At 38.0% G+C, this 14,518-nt stretch overlaps 1 protein-coding gene across 1 annotated transcript in view; it reads left to right on the forward strand.

The window, feature by feature from the left end:
• LOC121378267 (E3 ubiquitin-protein ligase MARCHF8-like) overlaps positions 1-13,999 on the forward strand; it is a 38,343-nt gene extending 24,344 nt beyond the window's left edge. Inside the window, exons 3-4 of the mRNA XM_041506348.1 lie at positions 3,890-4,162; positions 13,528-13,999. Of these exons, the coding sequence (XP_041362282.1) occupies positions 3,890-4,162; positions 13,528-13,944 (690 nt within the window). The 3' untranslated portion in view covers positions 13,945-13,999. The remainder of the gene's footprint in view (positions 1-3,889; positions 4,163-13,527) is intronic.
• The last annotated feature ends 519 nt before the right edge of the window (positions 14,000-14,518 follow it).

Raw genomic sequence — 14,518 nt, forward strand, 5'->3', positions numbered from 1 at the left:
AACACACGCGGAGGCCACACCCGGTATTGACTCCAGATGACCTTGACCTTGGTGGTGTGTCCTATCACTTACAATGGACTAGAGTGAATTGTGAACAATCCTGCAACATTTGGTAATTATCGGACTCACCATTCAATAATTAAATCAATTCTCCAAATGTTACGACAATGTGGTTTTGCGTTTCTTCTTTTGAAGAGTATATTTACAAAATAGACTTAACTGCAACATTTGACTCTTTTTCTTCACTAGCCGTCTGGCATGGCAATAGTAGTTATTTACTAGCCCAACATTGAATATCACTAGTCACGGGAGTGGGGCTACCAAAATCTAGAAGCCCTTGGACCAAGGCATCTTATTAGTTGAATTAACACCCACCCTTTTAACTTCCAGTGTTGTTTTCAGCCTGCTGTGTCACTGTTATTAATTATTGTACAGTACAGTTTTAGTTAGTGATGTTAAAAGTTTGATTATGATAGAAAATTTATTGGTTGGACTCTGCCAGTGTGATGGTCGATTATGAAAATCCATAATTGGTTGTTGCAGAACATTTTAACTGTAATTGTTCTTACTGTTCAGATAATGGAAGTGATGTAAATATGCTGGGGTTTGGGTTTGTTTTACACGTGTATATATATATAAGGAAACTAATATTGAATAGGTATTAAAAGTTAAATTAGCAAGATGCCATAGACAGGCTACAAATTGTCACAGACAGGCTACAAATTGCCATAGGCTACAAATTGTCATAGACAGGCTACAAATTGCCACAGACAGGCTACAAATTGCCATAGATAGGCTACAAATTGCCAGACTACAAATTGCCATAGACAGGCTACAAATTGCCACAGACAGGCTACAAATTGCCAGAGACAGGCTACAAATTGCCATAGACAGGCTACAAATTGCCAGAGATAGGCTACAAATTGCCACAGACAGACAGGCAACAAATTGCCATAGACAGGCTACAGATTGCCAAAGACAGGCTACAAATTGCCACAGACAGACAGGCAACAAATTGCCACAGACAAGCTACAGATTGCCATAGACAGGCTACAAATTGCCGTAGATGAGCCTTTTGCTATCGGTAACAAATTCTATACTTCTGTGAGTTCTCCGTTAATGAAAAGTGATCATTTTACAACCAGTGACTCGAGTATGGACAGTTTGAATGGTTAACCATTAGTCCCCTACTGGTCCAACTGGATAGTACTATCAGGGCTCGAAACTCACCCAAAAATATGGTGGCCCAAAAATAATAATGGATGTTGGCAAATTATAGTAAGCGAACCACGAACCACGAGCAAGATTTTAATGTGGAATAAATATATGCAATACAAATATTAATAGTGGATCATATGTTATAGCTCTAAAGAAGATTGACCAAATAATATTATTTGGCCAAATAACACCATTATGGTTTTTTTATATTTAAGTCGCCCAAACAGGACATTGGTCGCCATGGCCACAGGCTGTTTAGAGCCCTGGACTATACATGTAGGTTTGAGTCTAATATCTTGAGCTATTTGGTTTGGGTTCAGGATCTAGCAGCTTCTAGCTCCACATTTATGTGAGTGGACCCACTGGATTTTTTCCTGCCCCAACCAGTACCCCACAACTGGTAAATCAAAGTACATATACTGTAAACCGTATTAATATTGTGACGTGTTTTTTTCGCGAATGTATACCTTAGCGTATGTTCGCGACGTGTAAATTTCGCTAACGACCGTTGACAGCTAAAAAAAAAAAAGTGGATAAAGACAGCTCACTGTAATTGTTATAAAGTTACTGTCTGTAAATCAATATTCTGTTATCCTACATCAAGCAATTGTGCCTGGTACAGAGTCTATAGAGGGGATTAGGCCCTACCCACCTCACCTGTATTAGAATCACAACTCACAGCTTCAGTTGTTAACTGTTAACACCCTTTGGTAGATAAAACAATAAACGATTAGTCACCATCGATTGAAGTTACATAAAACAATTAACGATTAGTCGCCATCAAGGAGAGCTCGTGTATAGGCTGTGCCTGTTGAGTGAATCTTTTTGTGAATTTTATTCTCAATAAAATATTTTTTATAAAAAACAAATTAGTCGCAATGTATGTTAGCTTGTTCAATAAACATGTTATTTTTGCATGATTTTGAGTTTCATTTCTGAAATGAGAGTACTGATATACATGAAGTAAATACAAAATGTTTATGAAATGCGCTTAGAAATTTGTTGTTGCAACATGTATCGCTATCTGCAGAAAACGAACGGTGATCCTAAAATTGAAGGCCACATGCTACCGGATCCGAATAAGGCAGGAACAACAGATGAAGCATCGAGACATAGAAAATCGAGACATCACTTTAAGCACACTTCAAAATGGAAAATAGTGTGTGCGTATTAATTTCGCGACATAAGGTTGGACGCGAACGACACGAAATTTATATGCACGCATTTTTTTCACAGTTTACAGTAAATGATCTCAAGCTGTTAATGGCAAAATGTAGTTGGTTTTCTCTAAAGACTACGTGTTGTCATAATATAACCAATCATTAATTAGTTATTATAATGTACTCTAGTGGTGTCGGGGCGGGATGTAGCCCAATGGTAAAGCGCTCGCTCGATGTGCAGTCGGTCTGGGATTGATCCCTGTCAGTGGGGCCCATTGGGCTATTTCTCGTTCTAGCCAGTGCACCACAAAGACTTAACAAAGGCTGTGGTATGTACTACACTGTGCGAATTTTGAAAGCAGTTGGTGAATTTTATTTTAGTTTGGCGAAACAATTTCATGTACTAACTGACATTTAAAAAAAAAAAAATGACAATTTCAGCAATTTTTTAAGTTTAGTAGACAATTTGGCGAATTGATTTGCTTATCCAGAGGTAGCCCTGGGTGCATATAAAACATCCCTTGCTGCTGATCGGAAAGAATAGCCCATGTGGGTTTCCTCTCTCAATATCTGTGTGGTCCTTAACCATATGTCCGACGCCATATAAAACATCCCTTGCTGCTGATTGGAAAGAGTAGCCCTTGTGGGTTTCCTCTCTCAATATCTGTGTGGTCCTTAACCATATATCCGACGCCATATAACCGTAAATAAAATGTGTTGAGTGTGTCATTAAATAAAACATATCCTTCCTAGTGGTGTCATTAAATAAAACAAACTTTGTTGGTTTGCTTCAGTCAACATCAAAGATACTGAAGGTTGTATCTTAAAGTTAAAGTTAATTTAGTTTAATGATTTATTTATTATCGGCTATTGGATGTCAAACATTTGGTAATTTTGACATATAGTCTTAGAGAGGAAACCCAGTACATTTTTTAATTAATAGCTATGAAATCTTTTTTATATGCATCATCCCACAGCCTTTGATATACCAGTTGTGGTGGCACACTGGCTGCAACGACAAATAACCCAATAGGTCCACCAATGGGGATCGATCCCAGACCGACTGCATATCACTGGGCTGGTTTTGCAGACAAGTTCATGATAAAATAGATTAAAAGAGAAATCTCGAAATAAGATGATCCGATCCAATAATATTTTAACGTGCTCATATACCACGATGGTTTCGAGCATATATGCCCCAGGGTTCGGCCTCTGGAGGCCAGGGGCCCAATCCGGGGCAGAAGATAAGATGAGAATAAATAAATAAATAAGTGTATTTCATCCTTGGAAAATAGGACTATGGGTTGTGGTAAACAAAATGGTGGGTTAGTTGACCATTGCTTTTAGTATGTATACAGCAGATGTTGGCTACATCCTGCCCCTTTTATCTTTCATCAAGTCTGGTTTCAATTATTAGTATTTTTCAAATATATTGAAACAAATGTCAAAAAAAGAAAAAATGTATTTAGTTAAATTGTGTGTATTTATCAGTGTATGTGATTGTTTTGTAGGAGACCCTGCAGCCAGATGCGCTGTCACCTCGGTGTAGTGAGCGGTGCGACTCACAGCTGTCAACCACCTCATCAGGGATGGACATCTGTCGAATCTGTCACTGTGAGTCTGAGGTCAACAACAAACTTATCTCCCCTTGTCTATGTTCTGGGAGTTTGAAATTTGTGCACTTGATATGTCTCCAGAAGTGGATCAAAAGTTCGGAGAAGATCGAATGTGAGCTGTGTAAATTTCAGTACATAATGACATCGAAGACCAAGCCATTCGACCAGGTAAACTGTTGTATTTTATTCTGTCCTTGATGGCTTGTCTGTGAAAAGATTCCTTACAGCTATGCTTTTCATTTCATTTCAACTTATTTCCGTGCTTATATCCGATTAAGGTTCAAGTATGCTGTTCTGGGCATACACCTCAGCTATGCTAATTGACCCCCTTCTCCCTGCATATTTTAAGTGCCCTTTTTAATGACTTTTTTTGTTTTTTAAAATTCATCATCCACAATATACAACATTAAAATGCACTGAAAACATGTCTGAACATGTTTATTTCAAAATGTTCTGAGACACACACACACACACACACACACACACACACACACACACACACACACACACAAAAACAAACAAACAAAAACACACACACACACCCATACCAACCTTGCTCCCATTGGGAGGCTCAGCTGATTTGCCTTTGATACACTCAAATAGACTTTCATAATTTTGTGATCACCCTCCCTTTACAATATTATGGATCCGATCCTGTAGTAGTAGTAGTTTATGGGCATCAGCCTATGATATTCTTATCCGATCCTGTAGTAGTAGTAGTTTATGGGCATCAGCCTGTGATAGTCTTATCCGATCCTGTAGTAGTAGTAGTTTATGGGCATCAGCCTGTGATATTCTTATCCAATCCTGTAGTAGTAGTAGTTTATGGGCATCAGCCTGTGATATTCTTATCCGATCCTGTAGTAGTAGTAGTTTATGGGCATCAGCCTATGATAGTCTTATCCGATCCTGTAGTAGTAGTAGTTTATGGGCATCAGCCTGTGATAGTCTTATCCGATCCTGTAGTAGTAGTAGTTTATGGGCATCAGCCTGTGATATTCTTATCCGATCCTGTAGTAGTAGTAGTTTATGGGCATCAGCCTGTGATATTCTTATCCAATCCTGTAGTAGGAGTAGTTTATGGGCATCAGCCTGTGATAGTCTTATCCGATCCTGTAGTAGTAGTAGTAGTTTATGGGCATCAGCCTATGATATTCTTATCCAATCCTGTAGTAGGAGTAGTTTATGGGCATCAGCATATGATATTCTTATCCAATCCTGTAGTAGTAGTAGTTTATGGGCATCAGCCTATGATATTCTTATCCGATCCTGTAGTAGTAGTAGTTTATGGGCATCAGCCTATGATATTCTTATCCAATCCTGTAGTAGTAGTAGTAGTTTATGGGCATCAGCCTGTGATAGTCTTATCCGATCCTGTAGTAGTAGTAGTTTATGGGCATCAGCCTGTGATATTCTTATCCAATCCTGTAGTAGTAGTAGTTTATGGGCATCAGCCTATGATATTCTTATCCGATCATGTAGTAGTAGTAGTTTATGGGCATCAGCCTGTGATAGTCTTATCCGATCCTGTAGTAGTAGTAGTTTATGGGCATCAGCCTGTGATATTCTTATCCAATCCTGTAGTAGGAGTAGTTTATGGGCATCAGCCTGTGATAGTCTTATCCGATCCTGTAGTAGTAGTAGTAGTTTATGGGCATCAGCCTATGATATTCTTATCCAATCCTGTAGTAGGAGTAGTTTATGGGCATCAGCCTGTGATATTCTTATCCGATCCTGTAGTAGTAGTAGTTTATGGGCATCAGCCTGTGATATTCTTATCCGATCCTGTAGTAGTAGTAGTTTATGGGCATCAGCCTGTGATATTCTTATCCGATCCTGTAGTAGTAGTAGTTTATGGGCATCAGCCTGTGATATTCTTATCCGATCCTGTAGTAGTAGTAGTTTATGGGCATCAGCCTGTGATATTCTTATCCGATCCTGTAGTAGTATTAGTTTATGGGCATCAGCCTGTGATATTCTTATCCAATCCTGTAGTAGTATTAGTTTATGGGCATCAGCCTGTGATATTCTTATCCGATCCTGTAGTAGTATTAGTTTATGGGCATCAGCCTGTGATATTCTTATCCGATCCTGTAGTAGTATTAGTTTATGGGCATCAGCCTGTGATATTCTTATCCGATCCTGTAGTAGTATTAGTTTATGGGCATCAGCCTGTGATATTCTTATCCGATCCTGTAGTAGTATTAGTTTATGGGCATCAGCCTGTGATATTCTTATCCGATCCTGTAGTAGTATTAGTTTATGGGCATCAGCCTGTGATATTCTTATCCGATCCTGTAGTAGTATTAGTTTATGGGCATCAGCCTGTGATATTCTTATCCGATCCTGTAGTAGTATTAGTTTATGGGCATCAGCCTGTGATATTCTTATCCGATCCTGTAGTAGTATTAGTTTATGGGCATCAGCCTGTGATATTCTTATCCGATCCTGTAGTAGTATTAGTTTATGGGCATCAGCCTGTGATATTCTTATCCGATCCTGTAGTAGGAGTAGTTTATGGGCATCAGCCTGTGATATTCTTATCCGATCCTGTAGTAGGAGTAGTTTATGGGCATCAGCCTGTGATATTCTTATCCGATCCTGTAGTAGGAGTAGTTTATGGGCATCAGCCTGTGATATTCTTATCCGATCCTGTAGTAGGAGTAGTTTATGGGCATCAGCCTGTGATATTCTTATCCGATCCTGTAGTAGGAGTAGTTTATGGGCATCAGCCTGTGATATTCTTATCCGATCCTGTAGTAGGAGTAGTTTATGGGCATCAGCCTGTGATATTCTTATCCGATCCTGTAGTAGGAGTAGTTTATGGGCATCAGCCTGTGATATTCTTATCCGATCCTGTAGTAGGAGTAGTTTATGGGCATCAGCCTGTGATATTCTTATCCGATCCTGTAGTAGGAGTAGTTTATGGGCATCAGCCTGTGATATTCTTATCCGATCCTGTAGTAGGAGTAGTTTATGGGCATCAGCCTGTGATATTCTTATCCGATCCTGTAGTAGTAGTAGTTTATGGGCATCAGCCTATGATATTCTTATCCGATCCTGTAGTAGTAGTAGTAGTAGTTTATGGGCATCAGCATATGATATTCTTATCCGATCCTGTAGCATCAGCATATGATATTCTTTATATTTTTCTAGAGTTGCAGTCGCACTGCCATTCTCCCAAAATAAGGTCCACCCTGCTTCAGTAACACTACTCTATCCAGTGTATGGATATTAGTCAGTCACAATGAACATAATCTGAACATACATGTAGTATTATATTGCTGAAGTTGCACCCCCACCCTCCCCAAATACATGTACCGGTAGGTACCACCATATTTCAATAACACTATTACTATACACTGACTGGATATTAGACACATGCATTGGAATAATCACTGAAGCATTGGCAATAGTAGTCAGTCATAATAAACATAACTGGACATTCGTGTACAATTTAGAATTATATTACTGAAGTTACACCCCACCCTCCCCAAAGACATGTGGGTACCACCATATTTCAGTAACACTATACTTTACACTGACTGGATGTTAGACACATTCATGGAATAATCACTGGTGCATTGGAAACAGTAGTCAGTCATAATAAACATAACTGGACATTCGTGTACAATTTAGAATTATAGTACTGAAGTTACACCCCACCCTCCCCATATTGATACCACCCTGCTTCAATAACACTATCTTTATGTAACAGAAAAATATCAACCTCCACTGAGGGGATTCGAACCACAGACTCTCAGTGAGAGTCCAGTGCTCTACCAACTGAGCTAATAGGGAAATTCCCACTAGCTACTGCGAGTAGGAGCACTTTATATCAATACTACTACATATTCCCCCCTCAAGTGAAGCTACGTCCCGGAGCTGTGGGCCATGGGCAGTTGAACTGTTACGGGTCCTGACTGGGTTATAATTGTATTCTTGTGTTAAGAACACACCCAGTCCCTACGTCAGCTCCAAATGTAACAGAAAAATATCAACCTTCACTGAAGGGATTCGAACCACAGACTCTCAGTACGAGAGTCCAGTGCTCTACCAACTGAGCTAATAGGGAAATTCCCACTAGCTACTACCAGTAGGAGCACTTTATATCAATACTACTACATTTACACTGACTGGATGTTAGACACATTCAATGGAATAATCACTGGTGCATTGGAAACAGTAGTCAATCATAATAAACATAACTGGACATCCATGTACAATTTAGAATTATATTACTGAAGTTACACCCAACCCTCCCCATATTGATACCACCCTGCTTCAATAACACTATACTTTACACTGACTGGATGTTAGACACCTTCAGTGGAATAATCACTGGTGCATTGGCAACAGTAGTCAATCATAATAAACATAACTGGACATCCATGTACAATTTAGAATTATATTACTGAAGTTACACCCAACCCTCCCCATATTGATACCATCCTGCTTCAATAACACTATTACTATACACTGACTAGATATTAAACACATTTAGTGGAATAATCACTGGTGCATTGGCAACAGTAGTCAGTCATAATAACCATAGCTGGACTTAGAATTATATTATAATCAAGTCTCCATGGCAATTTGAAAATCATGTCATTTAACCTGGTAGGTTCTTTGTTGACGGTGATACTGATAAGTGTACATAAAAAATAAATAACCTTTCTCTTAACTGAAAAAAGAAGGAACAAATTTGGTTTGTTTAACAACACCACTAGAGCACATTGATTCATTAATCATCAGCTATTGGATGTCAAACATTTGGTGATTTTGACATACAGTCATCAGAGGAAACCAGCTACATTTTTTCTAATGCAGCAAGGGATCTTTTATATGCACTTTCCCACAGACAGGATAACACATACCACCGCCTTTGATATACTTAGTCGTGATGCACTGACTGGAATGAGAAATAGCCCAATGGGCCCACCGGCGGGAATCGATCCCAGACCGACCGCGCATGAAGCAAGCGCTTTACCACTGGGCTACGTCCCGTCCCCTGGATTGAAAGGATAACCTATGTGGAGAGAGGCTGTTTAATCAACCTCTGAGAATGGAACATTTGTGTAAACCGTTTATGAAGACCATTTGTGTATCCATTTTGTGTTTGTGTTACCACTCATAACCATGTCAATAATGTCCCAAATTTAATACGTGAACAAAACATGGGTTTCACAAAATCTAGCTTGTGCGACCGATGATTAAACAAGAGTATTGTTGCCACGATTTTCAGAGGCCTACCATTTTTAGTTGTTTTGTTTTCTTCTCTCTGTTATACATACCAAGGTATGTACATTGAAAGTGGCACATACATGTTGGGACTGGTGATTATACTAACTGTGGTGCTCAGAACCTCATTAAATATTCATGCTTTTTATTCCCATTAACATGCTGATTGAAACCACCATCCTAGCTGTTGTTGTCATTTGGGAACCCAGATTTGTCAAGAAACACTGATTGTAAAAGTGATGATTAAATTACAGGGGTTTTTTTTGGTTTTGGTTTTTTAGAGAAAAAAACCCCACTATGTATTGAATATTCTGTTGAAATAAGATGCCATTGATGTACATGTTTCTGCAGGCTTTTTATAGAGCATTTTGAAGGCTAGGGAAGAGGTAGTAGGCACTAGATAGATACATATAACCAATAATTGATATTGGATGGTTGCTATGATACAGTAAATGAGAAAGCAAAGGCTGTGAATTATATTGTTCCTACCTTTATTATGACTGGTTTTAACTGCCTTTTCAATCATTGAAGAGGAGGTAGTTTAAATTGAGAGATGACATTAGTGAGGGTCTTCTTTATTAGCCCATACCAGTCCAACTGGAAGGAACTATATCTTTCGTCTCTGTCCTTCTGTCTATCTCTCTGTCCATCTGTCCCACATTTAGTTCTCCTGATTAGTTTTAGCAATGCCTGAAGTTATTGAGCTGAAATTTTGTATTTAGCTTTATATCATGTATTGTTACAGATCATGTTTGGCTTTCATGGCGATTTACCTATTTGTCACAGAGTTAATTGCCTTCCATGATTAAATAATAGTAATTTGAAATATCCAAAATATGACACTAGATTAAAACTAAAATACATTAAGAAACAAACTAAAAACCCTTATGTTCTGAATATTTTGGTTCTAAAACATTATTTTTGTGTACCGGTTCTCTTTAACAAACATGTAAAACTGTCTGGCCATTATGTACATTTTTAAAATGAAATAGTAACTTAATTTAAAAGTAATAATCTGTAATGTAATTGTTACATGCCCAAAAATTTCAGGCACTTGTAGCCATAACATCAATGCACTTGTGGACTCTCTTATATAAAATGGAAGTCGTATCCAGGGAATATAAAACATTTTTCCTCAGTTATGGGTTAGAATTTTTATTTTTTTATTATATTTACTTTTTTTGCCAATAGTTGTATTTTTAGTGATATGCCATCTATTTTTAGGAATATGTCTCACATGTGTTTGCCTGTGTCTGTGTTTGAATAAGGAATTTCTGTTATTTTAGGCATACACACATAATGTAGCATCAGTGTTGACAGTGTATTGTCAATTTAACTAGGACAGTGGACAGGAGAGCATTGATGGGGGGATAATCGTGCAAACACCAGTGTGTGTTTTAACAGCATGTCTGTAAAAAGTCAGGTTGTCACAGGTGATTCAAGTCAACAAGCCGCAGCGGTGTCCGGGGAAACTGCGAACTCCCACAGATGAGAATACCATTTGGAAACAGTCGCTCTTTAAATGCGGCCGAGGCCAATGGAATATTTGTCATGGAGACTTTTTATTTGATTGATTAACATTGATATTTATGCACACATGTACATGCCAGCCAAATTCCAGTTTGTTTAAACTTATCTGGATGTCCGTTCGTGATGAGTGTGTGTGTGTGAACAGGAATAAAATAAAAGTATATCCTGAGTTACCTTAGAAGATGTTTTTGCTGAGCCATCATAGATCATTTAGAACTGGTGGAATGGAAAGGAATATTTGGGTACAATAATGGCTCAAAATGTATAATTAGTGGCTGTTTGGTTTCTGGAATTGGTAATTACTGTAAACCGTATTATTGCGGCGTGTTTTTTTTGCGAATGTATACCTTAGCGCAAGTTCGCAACGTAAATTTCGCGAACGACCATTGACAGCTAAAAAACAAAAGTGGATAAAGACAGCTCACTGTAATTGTTATAAAGTTACTGTCTGTAAATCAATATCCTACATCAAGCAAGTGTGCCTGGTACAGAGTCTATAGAGGGGATTAGGCTCTCCCACCTCACCTGTATTAGAATCACAACTCACAGCTTCAGTTGTTAACTGTTAACACCCTTTGGTAGATAAAATAATAAACGATTAGTCGCCATCGATTGAAGTTACATAAAACAATTAACGATTAGTCGCCATCAAGGAGAGCTCGTGTATAGGCTGTGCCTGTTGAGTGAATCTTTTTGTGAATTTATTCTCAATAAAATATTTCAAAACAAAACAAATTACTTTAAGTACACTTCAAACTGAAAAATAGTGCGTGCGTATTAATTTTGCGACATACAGTTGGACGCGAACGACGCAAAATTTATACGCACACATTTTTTTCACGGTTTACAGTACTAATCTGTACAACACCTCGTCTAGAGAATAAGATAAGAAAACTATTCCAGGAGGGGACTGTAGCTTTCATCCCCATCCTTCTGTCTGTCTGTCTGCCTATCCACCTGTCTGTCCCAGTTATATTTTTCCAGATGTTTTTGCATCACGATAGTGAGCTGAAATTTTATGTATAGCTTTATCATATTCTATTACAGTTCATGTTTTACTTTCTTGGCAATTTACCCATTTTACACAGTTAGACCGGCCTCGGTGGCATTGTGGTTAGGCTATCGGTCTACAGGCTGGTAGGTACTGGGTTCGGATCCCAGTCGAGGCATGGGAGTTTTAATCCAGATACCGACTACAAACCCTGAGTGAGTGCTCCGCAAGGCTCAATGGGTAGGTGTAAACCACTTGCACTGACCAGTGATCCATAACTGGTTCAACAAAGGCCATGGTTTGTGCTATCCTGCCTGTGGGAAGCGCAAATAAAAGATCCCTTGCTGCTAATCGGAAAGAGTAGCCCATTGAGTGGCGACAGCGGGTTTCCTCTCCAAATCTGTGTAGTCCTTAACCATATGTCTGATGCCATATAACCGTAAATAAAATGTGTTGAGTACGTCATTAAATAAAACATTTCTTTTTCTTTCTTTTTTTTTACACAGTTATGGCCCTTGAATTTAGGAGATATGAAAAAACTTCCCTTTTTTTGCAATGCCTGAAGATACTGAGATAAAATTTTGTCTATACATTGTAGCTTTATTATGTTCTGTTACAGATCAAATTTTGACTTTCTTGCTAATCTACCAATAATTCACAGAGTTACGACCCTTGAATTTAGGAGATACAAAAATGTGTTGGGCTTGGTTGGGGACAATGTATTGCTTTAGCTGTACTCTCAGATGCTTGTTCTTTTTTGTCATTGGCAATGTAGTCTTTTATGAGATTACAGTGAACATTTTCTGACAAAAAATCAATTATACTTAATACAGAACTTTCCAGATCCATAGAACTTTGTTATGCCTCCCATATGCCTCAAATGCAATACTGTGTTATTAGTTCCCTACTGGCCCAACCGAAGGGGACTATAGGGGTTTCATCTATGTCTTTCTGTCTGTCCGTCTGTCCATCAGGCTGCTGTCCCACATATAGGTTTTAGGATTGTTCTTTCGCAATGCCTTCAGAGTTACTTGAGATATTGAGCTAAAATTTTGTGTATAGCTTTATCATGTGCTGTTACAGATTAAGTTTGACTTTCATGACGATTTACGTCTTATTTTACTGAGTTATGGCCCTTGAAGTTAGGAGATAGGAAATGTTGTGGAACCCAGATGCGGACATGTATTGCTTTAGCAGTACTCTCAGAATGCTTGTCAATGCAATTAAAATATTGAACATTGCCATCATTATTTGTGTTTTTTAGTAGGTTTTTTTTTTTTTTTAACTAATACTTCAGATAAGATTAAGATTGAATGCAAATAAGAACCTTTTGTTCTCTTTGTTCGAGCTGTGTACATGATGCTATATACTCAAGGGAAACAATTCAGTCTACTATATCAACTATGGTTTCAAGAGTTTCTTCCCATTTGTTGTGATTTAAAACATGCATATCATATCACTTGTTTTAGTTTTTTAAACTTGCCTTTACATGCATATTTCTGTATTTTACTTCTATTTTACTTTTTTATTTGTTAAAAAATGATTCAACCATTTTTGTTTCTGGTTACCCAAGATAGCCTGTTTATATAATTTATATAAATATCAACTCTGACAATTTGTTTTTATTTTTCCTATCAAAATAATCCAGTTACCATAATGAAATAATAATTTTTCATATCTACTGGTTGCTTTCTTAAATTTGTTGCTCTAAAACCACTTTTCTAATAATTGTAAATATTGAAATTTTTCTTCTTTATATATTTTTTGACAGTGGGAGAAACTTGACATGTCGTCAGCAGAAAGGCGGAAAATCATCTGTTCCGTGACATTTCACATTATTGCAGTTACCTGTGTAATATGGTCGCTGTACGTCCTCATAGACCGGACCACAGAGGAGGTTGCTACTGGTAACCTGGACTGGCCGTTCTGGACCAAATTGATTGTCGTTGCCATCGGTTTCACGGGAGGACTTGTGTTTATGTATGTTCAGTGTAAGATGTACATTCAGCTGTGTGTTCGCTGGCGTTCGTTCAACAAGACGATACGCATCGAAAACGCACCAGAGGATGAGCATGTCCGTGCGAATGAGGCAGCCAAGATAAAGGTGCGCGATGGACTAACAAATACAATTGCCATGCAGGAGATGGCAGCACTGGGTGCGGTCTCTGACAACACTTTGAATTGTTAACGGATCATAATTAGTATAGTTTTATATATTATCTATATAAATATATATAGTTGCATATTTTTGTGTTGCTGAGAAATGTTTCTTTTGAAATGTTCACGTAGCACCTTCAGTTACACTCACAAGCAAGTTATAATCAAACTGGATTTATTTTTTAATATATATCTACTCAAATGACAAGATGACTTTAATTAGCAACATGTATATCGTACCAGGGATTTTATCCAGACATTCTGTGGTACCGGACATAGGCCCCTTTCCACAAGCAAGTGGCACTGAAAATTCCCAATTTGACATGTAAATATTTTTTAAATTATGTCTACTCTAATAAATCAATTTAACAATGGTGCATTTTCTCATTCAGTGCCCTAAAAATGTCCCAATTATTAATACATTATGCTTCTTTTCCCCAATTCCATCAGAAATAGGATAAATCCCTGCATTCTTTTAGTACAGATGGTTCCATGCTTATAAAATTGTGGTCTAGATTTGTGGCTTTAGTAACACATACAGTTGAAATCTGAACAGGGGCGTAACTAGACTTTTGAAATGTGTATTCAGGAAAATAGAGAAACCA

This window comes from Gigantopelta aegis, chromosome 8 (assembly GCF_016097555.1).
Source record: "Gigantopelta aegis isolate Gae_Host chromosome 8, Gae_host_genome, whole genome shotgun sequence".
In the NCBI taxonomy this organism is placed as follows: domain Eukaryota; kingdom Metazoa; phylum Mollusca; class Gastropoda; order Neomphalida; family Peltospiridae; genus Gigantopelta; species Gigantopelta aegis.